Source organism: Olea europaea, chromosome 13 (genome assembly GCF_002742605.1).
Source record: "Olea europaea var. sylvestris chromosome 13, O_europaea_v1, whole genome shotgun sequence".
In the NCBI taxonomy this organism is placed as follows: Eukaryota; Viridiplantae; Streptophyta; class Magnoliopsida; order Lamiales; family Oleaceae; genus Olea; species Olea europaea.
The window spans coordinates 24731640-24745648 of NC_036249.1; the positions used below are offsets into that span (position 1 = coordinate 24731640).

Consider the following 14009-nt stretch of genomic DNA (forward strand, 5'->3'; position numbering starts at 1 on the left):
TTTGACCTTTGCAACCTAATTTTACCTTAGAATACTAATTAATATAAATTTTTACCTTCTTCAAGCCAGGTTGCAATAAAAATTAACAACACTTCTTAAGAGCAAAACAAATTTCTATATCATGTAGCACTCAACCAACAGAATAGCATTCTTCTAACGTCTTCTAATAATATATGGATGCTTAATAAAGTGGTGCACTAAATAAGTGGGAAGTCAAATATTAAAAAAAGTTAAAGAGATAAGTAGACTACCCACACAAAGCTCACAAAAAAACCACTGGAAGACCAATTGTATAAACGAAAAAAAGAATTCAATTTGGAAAATCGGATAATAATAAAATTTTAACAGTACTTGGACATCCAAGATTGTGGTTGTTGAACATATATTTATTTTTGCAACAATGGAACAACCCGGGAAAAGAGTTCTTTCAAACTCCTGGACATGATACTTTGAGTGTCATACAATTGTGGTTATGTGAATTAGATTATTAGTGTGAGCTTTCCCAAGTCTTTCAATAGATTATTCATCTAGAGTCAATAGTATTTACCTTTCAATATCATCAAGGGTAATTATGCTGAGTGGTGACTTGTAAGCATCCTCAAATACCTATCACAAAACGTATCAAATGACATAGATGAATGTGACAAAAATATATCTATCAAGTTAAAAGATCATGGAGAACATTACGAAGATGTACATCAAAAAAAGAATGAGAGAAAATGTAATGTCTACCCCAAATATAGAATGAGAGAAAATGTAATGAAGGTCTACCCAGGAGGCACTTTAAGGATTTATTTAAAAAAACATGATTCATATACTTGACGCCAAGTTTATTAAAGATAAGGTTTAGCTCATTCTCTCTATTGATGTTTATATAAATTTTTTAAGATAAAAACAAGGAAGACATCCTTCCGAAATTGCTAACTTAAATTCCACTGAACATAGTTGTGCACTTGAGAGTTAGGATAAAACACAGAACCCTGACAGTCTTAGTTCAGAAAGTCAGGGCTTTAGGCAGTTATCAACATATGTGGTGCAAATGGGTACTAATCCTATTTACCATATTAACAGATTATGTGCAGTTCCATTCAAAACTTTTAGGAAGTTCTGCAATTTATGTACCAGCCTTATCCCAGGTGTTACTTGATTTTCTCTAAGATATCTCCATATTTAAATGTCACACACTTTAGAAAAATCAGGCAAGCCCTGGAACCCGTAAGCAAAGACAGCATACATATTGTATATGCAATGGTCAGTTTTTAACATGGACCCAAAATTGGCTGTATGTTAAAGCAATCGATGAAAATGAACGCATAAGGAAAAGAAAAGAAAAACAACGAACATTATTTTGCCTAAATAAAACCTAAAGAAAAATTCATAAGCCTCTCAAAAAATTGAGATTAGAATAATTGTTTTAAAGCCCTGTCTAAGGCATATGCCTTGAGATCACATTGGGCTTTAAACACTAACTTTAAGCCTTCAACATTATTTCTCAAGGCTTATCCTTCAATTTACAGGAGCTTAAATGAACCTCTTGCAACACTTTCCCAATTGCACAATTTAAACATTGATCAGTCAATAATAAATTACTATCTCATATGGCATATTGCCGTTTTTCAAAACTTAAACAAATAAGACAAATACATCTCATGGTGCTTGTGAAAGTAACAAAATAGTGATATATTTAATCCATTGTTAAGCACCAAGGTATGTTTAAACCTGGTAAATCAAGCCACAACATTTTAACCCTTTAAGTAAACAGTATTTGCAACGTTCGAAATAACTTTCGAAATCATTTCACTCGATTATAAAGGTGCCTAAATCTGTGAAAGTGAAAATACTTTATCAATGCAACAATTTCCATATTTGGTCATTGAAATTTCCAAGGTGAATCAGCAACTATATTATCACTCTTAATAGAAATGAGTAAATCTAACCAATGTTCACTGAACTTTAAACTTGTTACTACTTACTCACTCATCTTTCACGCGTTAATGAATACTCACTCATCTTTCCATATAGTTATCCATCCACCACTCGTCTCTTCAAATAATTTGGTGATTTTTGCAGCAACTTTCCAACAACTTCCGACCATCAAGATCGTCGGATTTTGATACCGTTGGAAAGGCTACGATGTCCTCTTCAATTATCACCCAAAATCTCTTCATAACTCCAAGGGATTCGCCTTTTCGGGATACTGAATTTGTGGGTTTATTCCGACCGAATTCTTTGGAGTTGTGGGAAAATTTTGGGTGATAATTGAAGAAGACATCGTGAGTTTTCCAACGGTATCAAAATCTAGCAGTTTTGGTGGTCGGAAGTTGTTGAAAAATTATCGCAAAGCTCGCCCAAAAAATCTGAAAATCTGCTCAGATTTTCAGATTTTTTGGACGACTTTTGTGGCAATTTTTCGATCGAATCCCTTGGAGTTATGAGGAGATTTTGGGTGGTAATTGAAAATGACATCATGGGCTTTTCAATGGTATCAAAATCCGATAGTCTTGGTGGTCAGAAGTTGTCGGAAAGTTGCCGCAAAAATCGCCCAATTATTTGAAATGACAAGTGGTGGATGGGTAATTATATGAAAATATGAGTGAGTGTTCGGTAACGCGTGAAAGATGAGTTAGTAAATAACAAGTTTAAAGTTCAATGAACATTGGTTAAATTTACTCTAATAGAAATAAAATAACTTCATTTATGATACTGCATATTCGAAATGTTCTTCATGACATAAAGAAATCAGCTTTGCAAAATAAAGAAATGATGTATAATATAAAAAATGCAGTAGCAAGCTTAAGTTTCTTCACTTTCACTTCGATCCACCAGTCAGCCACCCAAATGAGCTTGAGCTACAACAGCTCTGCCACCGCTTTATTTATGCTCCTGAAAGCATTCTTCGACAATGGTCTTTTTAGCACAAAACATAGTGCCTAAGAAATCCCTTAATAAATTTTGCGATATTTGTCCAAATTCAAAAATACTTTTATCGGACAAATATCAAAAATACTTTACTCACGAATAACTTATATAACAACAAATAACCAGAAAAAAAAATTGCCCCTCAAGGCATATTCCAACTGGCAAAGATGAGGGCGCTTCAAGGCTGGCAGATCAGAGGTCGTGAGTTCGATTATTGAAAGGCTTTTGGAAGGCAGATATTTTCCTGGAAGGCAGGAGCTCTACTGGAAGACAAGGTGCAAAGATAGGAAATGACTTGCTTGACACTTTGGTAGATCAGTTGGGGGGGCTCTTGAGCACTGGTCAGTTAGGGGTACAACCTGCGGTTTAACCTGTCTGCAGTTTGAGGGGATAAGGTGTAGACTCCAAAATTTTGTCACTGTAAGGTGGATACCTGAATATCAAAAAAAAATAAAAAATAAAAACCCAGAAAAATCACTTAAAAGATCATATAAAAACTAAAAGTTCGGAAACCCTAAAAAACGTTTAGCAAATCAGCTAGGGATAAAGAAAAACCAGTTTAATCAGCTCAACTAAATCAAACCCATTTCAAAAACCTTTTAAAAAATTGATTTTAATCTTGTCTATTGGGTTGTAAATGCATAACTAGTATGAAATTGACACCGAGTCCAGATAAGAAAAAAAGAACACCCAACAGCACAACAACGACTGCCAATGCAATCGCCATAGCCTTGAAATCCCCCAACTTCAGACTATGATTTCTATGTATACGTGAGAATAGAGAAAGAAAATTAAAATAATATATTGATTTTAATTCATTGATAACATAGGGAGGTAAGATATATAATAAAAGAAGATGAAAACCTATTTTAAGATTCATAAATAATAGTTGATAGACTCATGGAATGTCAGAGTTATTAGTAAGATTGAAGAAAGGTGCACCTCCTGGGTACCCAATTTCAGCCTTTGCGGCAACTCATGAGGTTTCTACTCCATTCTGTCCTATACAAAAAAACCCTTCTCAAAAATTCAAAGAAGATGGAAGCTTAAGTGAGTACTATTAATCTCGTCGATGTCACCATAGGAGGAAGAAATAGAGTCAGTGAAATCTTGAATAAAGATGGTTCGTAGGTCGTAAAACTTGTGTAAATGAATTATGCTCGAGCTTGTCTGTGATCATTTTGACAAATACACACTTCGCAAGTATGTTCTCGAGCATACTTACGAATTACAAAAACCTTGTTTGTGTGTATCTTCATCGCTCGTAAATGCCAAAGACAACTGTCGTCAATGCAGATAATTGTGTACGTTGATTTGTTTGATTTCTCCACTTTAAACTCGAAGTTGTGTTTCAAAGCAATTCGGTGCACAGCTTCCTGCAAATCTTTTTTTGTTTCGAACAGTTGCTCGACATATAAATCTTTGTTATCGGGAACTAACCGCGAACAATTAGTGGACCGTATACTCGATCCAGCCTGTGAGTTCTCACCCGACTCACGTTTCCCACGGGATAGAGCATTCAAAGCCTCATTTGTGAATGCATTTTCATTCTTGTTGTCTTCAACTGTGGAGGGAATTTTGTGCGTGACAGTAAGATCATTCACCATATCAGGAACAACTATATCGAGAATAACCACATTGTCCTTATTAACTATCTCGACTGTATCTCAAAAATCATTCACATTATGATCCCCTCCATCGAAATCTTCATACTTACCCTCGGGGACATTCTTCTTCACTAAAGTTACATAAATATGAATCGAACGTTTCTGGTTTAATTAAATTGAAATCTGGAATTCAGTTTCAGAAGTAATAATTATAAGTGGAATTTTCTTACCGGATAGAAATCACAATTCCATGTCATATTGAGAGGGATCGACTTTGAGCGAGATCTATAACTTATTGTACATTTCTGCATACGATGTACTTGATGTTATCAGAATTGCAGTAGAACTAAGTCTTTCACTTGTCTATTTCCACACTTATTGATCATTTTTCTTGATTTCAAATTCATCAAAGTAACAAATTGGGACTGCGACCGATGTCATATATGCATTCGAAAATGACGATTTATTAAAAAAATTGTAAATACGTAGAAAAAAGAAGTAAAAAATTGGAAACAGCCGGCTATTAGAAGCAACTAACTAATAGCCGCCAACAATTGGCTATTTTCATAACAGCCGGCATCCATTTAGTTTTTCGATTTTGCAGATGAATTTTTTCATCGTTCTTGCTAAAAAAATTATAGATTCATTTAAAACTGTAAAAATTTATCTTTTTATACCGAAATAAGATTTAAAGATTCAAACAATATACTGATTTAGCTATAATAAAATTACAAATATTAAAATATACTTACCAATTTCGAGTGATGATTGTGAATAATATTTTTTTATTGAGTTTTTGATAATTTTGTGAGATCTCACTGTTGAAGCAGATGAAAATGGAACTTTCTTTTTATTTGTGTTGGAGAAACTGATAAGGAAACTGATTTGATTTTGAAATTTACGGAGTGTTTGTATTTATTTGTTATTTACAAAAGGGTATTATTGTCTTTTTAACAATCGTATGTTTTTGTAATTACAAAACATAAAAAGGGTAAAATTGTCATTTACATTTCAAATGGCCATGGTGGTGAATGTGAAAAATGAATTGGCCAATATGGTAAAGTCATTATTTAACTTGGTTAATTTGAAAAGTACCCTCTCGGATAGGGGGAAAAAAATAAAAAGGGGGGGGGGGGGGGGGGGAAATTTTACTTATAAAACAATTAATTAAACATATATTTTATTAATTAAATATATTAAGGTTATAATTCTATCACAAATTATCGAATTAATTGGTTGCTAATTATTTCTCCATTAAAAAAAAAAGAGGGGGGGGGGGGGGGGGGGGAAAATTGGAAGGGGATTGGATTACTATTGCATCTATAGTGCACTACTCATCGCCATTTTCAATGGTAGGGAAACGAAAGTAAAATGACACAGTTTTATTCTCCGAAACAAAGGAAAAAATAATAATTGAAGGATTGTACTCTGTGTGCAGCATGGCGAGTGATCTCCATGCACCATGGAGTAGGGTTGAAAAACGAAAATCGTCAAATTGGATCGAAACCATTTTTTTGAAACCTTGGTTTGGTTCCACGTGGATCCATCAATGTTTAGGCTTTGAGCCGAACCAAACCGCTTCAAATTGGTTTGATTTAGATTTCAATATTTGCAAACTGTTTCAAACCACCAATTTACCCAAAAAAAATATGAAAATAAATTAGTCTAAATTTTATTTAACACAATTAAAATTTAACACATTTCAATTAAAAAGATACCTTCATATTAGACATAATTCAATTGAACTCAATTCAACATTTTTATATCTCAATTAATTAATTAAATCAAATCCAAATACACATTAGTCAGCACAACTATGAATACAAAATTATTAAATTGGGTAAAGTGTTGAACAATTGCTGCTAAACCATATTTATTGATTTTTCATTACAATTGAACAGACAATTAAATATAGATTTTAATTCAAACTTGAACATTTCATTTCATTCTACTAATAATTTTCTTAAATTTTGCCTAAATTTAAGCAGATTATCCAAATTCTTTTATTTTCTGATAATCTTTTTCTATGTTTTTATTGGTAGTTATGTTGTTTTGTTCTAATAATTATCGGGCTCTCTTAAAGTAATTCGCTAATATTTGGTGGAGTAGAAGCATTAAATAATTCACAAAAAGTCGCAGTAGCTAGGTATTATTGTATTTTATTCTTTTATTCATTTTATTTTATTAATTATTTTACATCATTTAACTATAATCAATAAATTTATGTAATATTTTTATATTTATGAAGAGAATGAATAGTATATTACAATTTTAAATGGATACCATTAGTATTGATTAAGAGTTTTGAAATATTTATATCATGTTGTTGCATTATAATGATTATAATTATATAATTTTGATTTGTAATTTTTTTAATAATACAACTTATGTTTTAACGTGAAATTTTAGACTAATATTTACGATTTAACTTATTTGATATATATTAATTTTTTCATTGTTAAATTGTGGTTTCATATCAAACCAAACTGAAAAAAAATGGTTTGAATTGGTTTGGTTTAGTTTGAAAAAATTCGAAACTGTTTTAAATGGTTTGTTTTGAAAATTTATTTCAAACTGTCCAAATCAAACCGTGTTCACCCCTATCATGAAGTAGTGATCTCCGTGCAGCATGGAGACTACTCTCTCCTGCAGCATGAAGATTTCTTTTTCATTTTTCGTTTTTCCTCATTTATTTTTAAATTGGTTTTGTTCATATTATAAATAATTTTTTCTATTTAAAATTCTTTTTAATTCTTTTCTTTTTATGATATAATTTTTTTATTTTTAATTAAATAATATGTATATATTCTTTGTTTTATTTTCGTAACTTTGTTTTGTTTAATTTATTTTGTTTTTATTATATTTTTTTGATATTTTTTTTAAATTTCTTCTTTTTCATATTATAAATAATTTTTTTTCGATTTAAAATTCTTTTCGATTCTTTTCGTTTTATGATAAAACATAATTTTTTAAATTTTAATTATTTCAATTTAATTAAAAAACTTTATAATAACTTTTTTTTTTGGCTTGCAATTCTTTTTTTTTTTGTTTTTTAATTTGTTAAATCATTTATTTTTTTATTAGTGTTGGTGTAAAATGATAGTCACAATTCGGTTCGCTTAATTTTTTGAGATTATATTTTATTTTATTATCTCTTATTCAATGTTCCAATATTTTGAATTTTTACATGATGAAATACTATCTAGATGCGGAGTGGAGAAGCATAATCCTTAAGATTAGGACTATTTATTTTAGTCATTATGTTGATTTTTTCCATTTTGGAAAAACACTTCATCTCAAACATTAAGGTAACGAGTGAATATAACAAACATTGATCAAGATTTAATTATTATTAATTAAATAATTAATATTTTTCTATAATTATATATATAATATATTCAATCATTTATCATATTATTAATGGAATAAAACAACGTCGTTTTGCCCTTCGACGTAGGGAAACGATATCGTTTTGTCCTACAAATGCAGATAAAAAGGGATAAAAAAGAAAAAGAAAATTAATAGGGACACACAAACACATATACACACACACACACACACATTGAGATAAAATGCAACTAAACACTTTAGATATGAACAGTGCGGGTATATTGTAAATGCAGGGTAAAAATGGATAAAAAAAGGAAGCGAAAATTAATAGAGACATAATAAAAGGCAAAAATATATATACAGCTCAGACTTCTCATTCCCCTTTTATGCAGTAGTAAAGTGAAACGTCACTGTATCCATCATGAAAATTATTGAAGACAACACGACGTCATTTTTACTCCCATAATGAAAAAAAGATGGCTACAATGTGATTAAATGGAAGAATTCACTGTTCCTAATTACAATACCTTCCCATTCCCTTTTTTTATGTAGTAGTGACATAGCTTGATTTGATGTTAAAATATCAGGCAGCTCTATTTTGGTTTGCCGGGAATGGGTTTTCGATTTGGGGGATTTGGAATTTAGGGTTCGTAACTAATTTGAGAATTTTATTTCTCTGTTTGTGAGAGAGACAGGATGGGTTTGGGTTTTGGAGATTTCAATTTTGGTTTTATTTTTAAAGTAAAATGTGTTTTTAAGTTAACAACATGTCCACCTGTGTAGCACTTGTATGAAATGGCACCCAACGGTTGACACATGAAGCCACATTTGCAGCCACGTCATCGTTCCGTCAGTTTTTGGATGAATCGTGAGCTAAGTGATGAACGGGGTTACAAATGCAAAGTTTGGTGATGAATTGAGTGAATTTTAAAGTTCAATGACCCCCTATGAATCTTTTGCAAAGTTTAATGATCATTTGGACTATCATCCCTATAAGTTGAGCACATTTTGAAATATTTAATAGGATATCTTCGCATAAATAAATACTATTTTTCACCCAATATTTAGAGGGTGTTTGTGTTCCATTTTTGTGTAAAAATGTAATTTAGAATAAAAAAATGATGAAAAATGTGTGGTTGAAAAATAAGAAAATATTTTTTATTTACTTGTAATATTTTTTTAATAAAGAATGTGTGGTTGAAAAGAAGTGAGAGAAAAATATATTTTTAAAAAAATGGGTACGAAACGGGCCTTGTTAATGACGAATCGTTCATAATTCCGAATAGCCCCGTGTGGCCCCCATTCTTTTGAAATTATAATAGTTGGAATAATGTTTTTTGAAAAATATGTGGTTGAAAAAAAATGAAATTTTTTTGATTTGTGTGTAATATTATTTTATAAAAGATTTTATGGTTGAAAATAAGAAAGACAAAAAAAAATGAGAATGAGAATGAGAATGGGGTAAAATGAGAAATAATAAAACACTTCAAAAGGATTCTCAAGATCATAATTCCGAATATAGTCCTTGTTTGACCCTCATTTTGGGAGAAAAATAAATTTTGGAATAATATATTAATGAGAAATGTGTGGTTAAAAAATAATTTAAATTTTAAATTTACGTGTAATATTATTTTATTAAAAAATATGAAATTGAAATGATATCAAAATATTATTTAAAAATGTATTTTGGTTGAAAGAATGAGGCTAAAACATGGGCATAAAAAACACTTCAAAACGAATTTCAAGACAGGGATGAAGGAACAGCCCCACCGGCACACACTAACACTACGACACATGCACTTCTACTTGTATATATCTACCCCTGCCAGCTCATCTAAATAAAAATCTCTCTCTTTTTCCAATATATAGTCATCTTCCAAGAAGGAAAGGGTGTTTCGTCGGCCACTGGAATCCTGACTTGCGATGGAGGATTATTTGCAGTTATTTGTGGAGGAGACTTCGTGGTACAATGACATTGTTTTGGGCTCAGTCTTACCGGAAAAATGGTGGGTCCCACTCCCTCACTTCTTTAGGGGATGGCTCCGAAATTTTATCGGAGGGACCTCGCTCTACTTGCTTTCTGGGGTTTTGTGGTGTTTTTATATCTACTACTTGAAGCGTAATGTCTATGTTCCAAAAGGTATGTGTTTTTCACGGTTTTAACATTGGTTTTAATTTTAATTGTTTCTTATATCACGATCGATGATGTCCATTTTTTTTTTTTTTAATCTTTCATGGGATTTCAATTTTTAGGTCAATGAAGCGGGTGCCTTCCATTTTTCGCTGAGGGTCTTTGATTCTTTGTGCATGATTCCTTTTTTTCCAGTTCTTCGTGCTCTTTTTTTATTGAAGTTTCTGCCATTTTCTAATGTGTGTAAAGTAAGCGAATTCTAATTGTGTTTTCTTGGGGCTTGCGAATTAGGTTTGTTGATTTGTTTTTCTAATACGTGTTTGAATCTGATAAATATGTATTGAATATCTTTCTTTAGCCAAATATGTTTCTTATAAGTTATTTGAATTTCTTTCTTAAGCCGATTATATTTGTTAAAATTTATTCTCTAAGAGATATGTGACTAATGTAGTTACTTGGTTTTTTTCATTTTTAGGGATTTCACACATTTTTCACGAATATTCTATCTATTGAATTTTTTTTGAGGAAATATGCTGGGGAGGACTGAATGGAGATATAAATTGAAAAATGGTCACTCTTCAGTCTTTTCTCAAACGGACTATAATACTTTCATCATCCCAAAATGTTATTATTCCTTGTAATCAAACTCTTCATTCAAAGAATGGCGAGCTCTGTCATTTTTCGTGCTATAATGGAAAAAAGTCATTATCCAATGATTCTTCCGCTTGTAGATAGGTTTTGTTCGAAAATATTGTTTACTTGTAGAGTTATTGTCTTGTTATTGTTTTTTGAACTCGTTTCTGCCATATTTATTCATAAAATATCGTTCAGCCCAACTGTTATGTTGATCTGGTCAAGTACTAAGCTCCCACAGCTTGACAACCAGGTTCAATGAGTCCTTTATAGCTCAAAGTATAGCAGAAACTTAATAAAGTTAAATTGCACATTTGATCTATAAAAAAGGCCTTCTAAACAAAAAAAAAAAACTTAAAATGTGGCCATTAAAAGATGGCTATCTTGAAAATTTTCTCATCTTTTTCTTCCAGAATTGAGATGTTAATTTACCTGATTTTTATTTGTGCTAATGATTTGTTTATGTTTATAATTATATTCTTCCTAAACACGGTGATTGTTTCACATACGTAATCTTCCATTCATGTTATAAGTGGTTCCAAAACTTTCTAGAAGTTGAGTTGTTTCAAAATTGGAGTAACCTGCATACAGAGCTGTTGCTTCCTTAAACTCGGCTTCTAGCAGCTCTTAGATGAACTTTTTAGTCGATGGAACTAAGATTGAATTTGTCAGTTAGCTGATCAAAAACAATGATATCATCACTAGATTTTATGAAATATCTCGTCCGGAGCAAAGCATTTGTTTTACCGTAAACAATTTGAATTTTTTGAGGAAAATAACATGGTGGTTAGCAATGCTGATTTTTTTTGTTTTAAGGAATTAAAAGTGGCTAATGAATCCAGATTTTGGTAGATAAAATTTCACCAAGTTTATTATTCCGTCCCTAAATTTTTGGAAGCATCTTGTCACATTCTTTTAGTGTGCTGCACCTTTCTGGATGTTGAGCTTGGATATTACAATGCAAGAGAGAAAATTCTTAGATCTGCTTGGTAATAAAGAAAAATATAGTTCTGATAAACATAATGCGTACAGATGCCATTCCTACGAGAAGAGCAATGCTTTTGCAGATAGGGGTTGCCCTGAAAGCTATGCCATGGTACTCTGCCCTTCCAACTATCTCGGAATACACGATTGAACATGGATGGACAAAATGTTTTTCAAGGATAAGCGATGTTGGATGGGTCACCTACTTCTTCTATTTGACTGTTTATCTTGTTTTTGTGGAGTTCGGGATATACTGGATGCATAGAGAGTTGCATGACGTAAAACCTCTCTACAAGTATCTTCACGCGACACATCACATCTACAACAAGCAAAATACACTTTCTCCGTTTGCTGGTGAGTTCTACTTCTTCCTCATCATTTTGCTCCATGTTTGTGTATTGCGTCCCTTGATGACTTGGTTAGAAATTTTGGCACTTCTTCTCAGGTGCACAGAATCATTTCCTTTAAAGGCAATAAATACCATCAATATTGACGATGGGAACCACTTTGGTAATGCTAATGAGAAAATTATGTGGAATTATATTTATTAAAGAGGTTCTTTCCTTATATTCGAAGTAACTTTCTGTTGGTATCTCATAAATTTGGTTTGGTTTATGTTAAATTTACAGTTTCATTAGGTAAGTACACACTGTGTGATAAGATAACTTTAAATAAGTTGTATACCATGGTATTAGATGTTATCCTTTCCCATTAGGATCAGATAAGAACTTGATGTGCGGTGAGCTTGCTTTAATTAAGTAAGAAAGCACTCACTATAGGATTGTAGACCATGTTATGTGTTCAAGTGAAATTTAAGATTTGACTAAAATTTGACACAGGTAGAAAAGATTTTGTTGCTCACTAAGTTTTCACGTTCTGATATATTCAGTTTTGTTTTATTTGTTTTTATGGCCAATTGACAGATAACCTTTATAATACTGACAAAAAACTTGATGCCAGGCTGAGTACTTTCACTGCCAGTCAATCTGCATTGATTTTGAGATCTCGAGTTCCTTGAATATATTACTTAAGTGACTTCTGCTTTTCTGTTACAGTCTTTCCATAATGTCAAAATATTCTACTGTGTGCTATTGTGTTTATGGACATTCAAATTTTAAAATTTTTATGAAAATTTCTCATGTGGTATCATCTGAAACTTCTTGAACCCAGGATACATGTTTGTTGTAATCAGTCTTATTGAAATTTCTGTTCTTATGGCCTTTTGAGATTCATCAAATTCGTGACATATGATTTGGCGTGTTTTGGTTTCAATAGGTTTGGCCTTCCACCCACTGGATGGGATATTGCAGGCAGTACCACACGTTCTAGCTCTCTTCCTAGTGCCAACGCATTTCACAACACACATAGCCCTTCTATTCATCGAGGGCATATGGACTGCAAACATTCATGACTGCATACACGGCAAGTTATGGCCTGTAATGGGTGCTGGTTATCATACCATACACCACACCACTTATCGTCACAACTATGGCCACTACACAATATGGATGGATTGGATGTTCGGAACTCTTCGCGATCCCCTCGATGACGAGGTCAAGAAGATATAACCAATGTTGCTGCATTTGTATCATTAGAATTTGGACGCGTCCCATGTGTCTCACTGCTCTGTTGTTTTATCATGTCAAAAACATTGTTTTGAGGGGTGGGGGGTGGAGGGAATAAGAAAAGAAAGAGGTCGTCTGCGTCTTAATAGGTTTTTTGTTCCTCAGTTTTATTGTGCTGGTTGTTTGTTGACTGTACATGAATCATGTTGGAAGCAAATTATCATAATGTTTTTGGTGACATCGGATGGTGGTGTTTAGTATAACTGAATTTTCTAGTCATGGCATGATCATCTTTAGTTCTTTACGCTTGTTTAATCAATCGAAGTGCAGTTGATTTCCTATGGACATGATTGATTTAGCCTATGTTCTGCCAAGGAAACGACGAAAAATTGGAAGAATCAAAGTTTTTGCATCTTTTTTAGAAATAAGGTAAGCCAAACATACTTCATATTTTGCCTGATATTTGTGGTAATGAATGGATTTGCATCTGAAAAATTTTTGTATGGTCACTGTAATCAAGTGATATGATATACAAATGCAATTCATTTGTCTAGAAGAAAGTTTTATAATGAAGCAAAATCAAAATTTTCTATATTATGATGCTTGGCTATAATTCTCGAGAATGAGGATTGATATATGATCTGTTCAAAGTTGCTATGTTATGTGAATGATGCATAATTATTTCCATATAGAGAGATGTTTGATTGTTATTCACTCAAACCTTAAGAAAATAAAAAAATGAAAAAGAGACGGCTTGCTCCATTTGTTGCCTAATCTGGTATTGATCATATTTTTCAATGTCTAGACTTGCGTTATACAATTAAAATAGAGTTGATCGTG

General features: G+C 32.0%; 1 protein-coding gene across 1 annotated transcript; it reads left to right on the forward strand.

Moving 5' to 3' along the window:
- Positions 1-9602: 9602 nt before the first annotated feature.
- Positions 9603-13448, forward strand: LOC111407991 (delta(7)-sterol-C5(6)-desaturase-like). Its single transcript, XM_023037730.1, has 3 exons — positions 9603-9996; positions 11653-11958; positions 12880-13448. The coding sequence occupies exons 1-3, from the start codon at positions 9780-9782 to the stop codon at positions 13170-13172; spliced, it is 816 nt and encodes a 271-aa protein (XP_022893498.1). The 5' UTR covers positions 9603-9779; the 3' UTR covers positions 13173-13448.
- The last annotated feature ends 561 nt before the right edge of the window (positions 13449-14009 follow it).

What these genes read in the sequence shown, in the direction of transcription:
- LOC111407991 (XM_023037730.1), top strand. Translation starts at nt 9,780, where the DNA reads ATGGAGGATTATTTGCAGTTATTTGTGGAGGAGACTTCGTGGTACAAT. An exon ending in TAATGTCTATGTTCCAAAAG is followed by an intron (nt 9,997 to 11,652) that starts GTATGTGTTTTT and finishes TAATGCGTACAG; the next exon opens with ATGCCATTCCTACGAGAAGA. An exon ending in TACACTTTCTCCGTTTGCTG is followed by an intron (nt 11,959 to 12,879) that starts GTGAGTTCTACT and finishes TGGTTTCAATAG; the next exon opens with GTTTGGCCTTCCACCCACTG.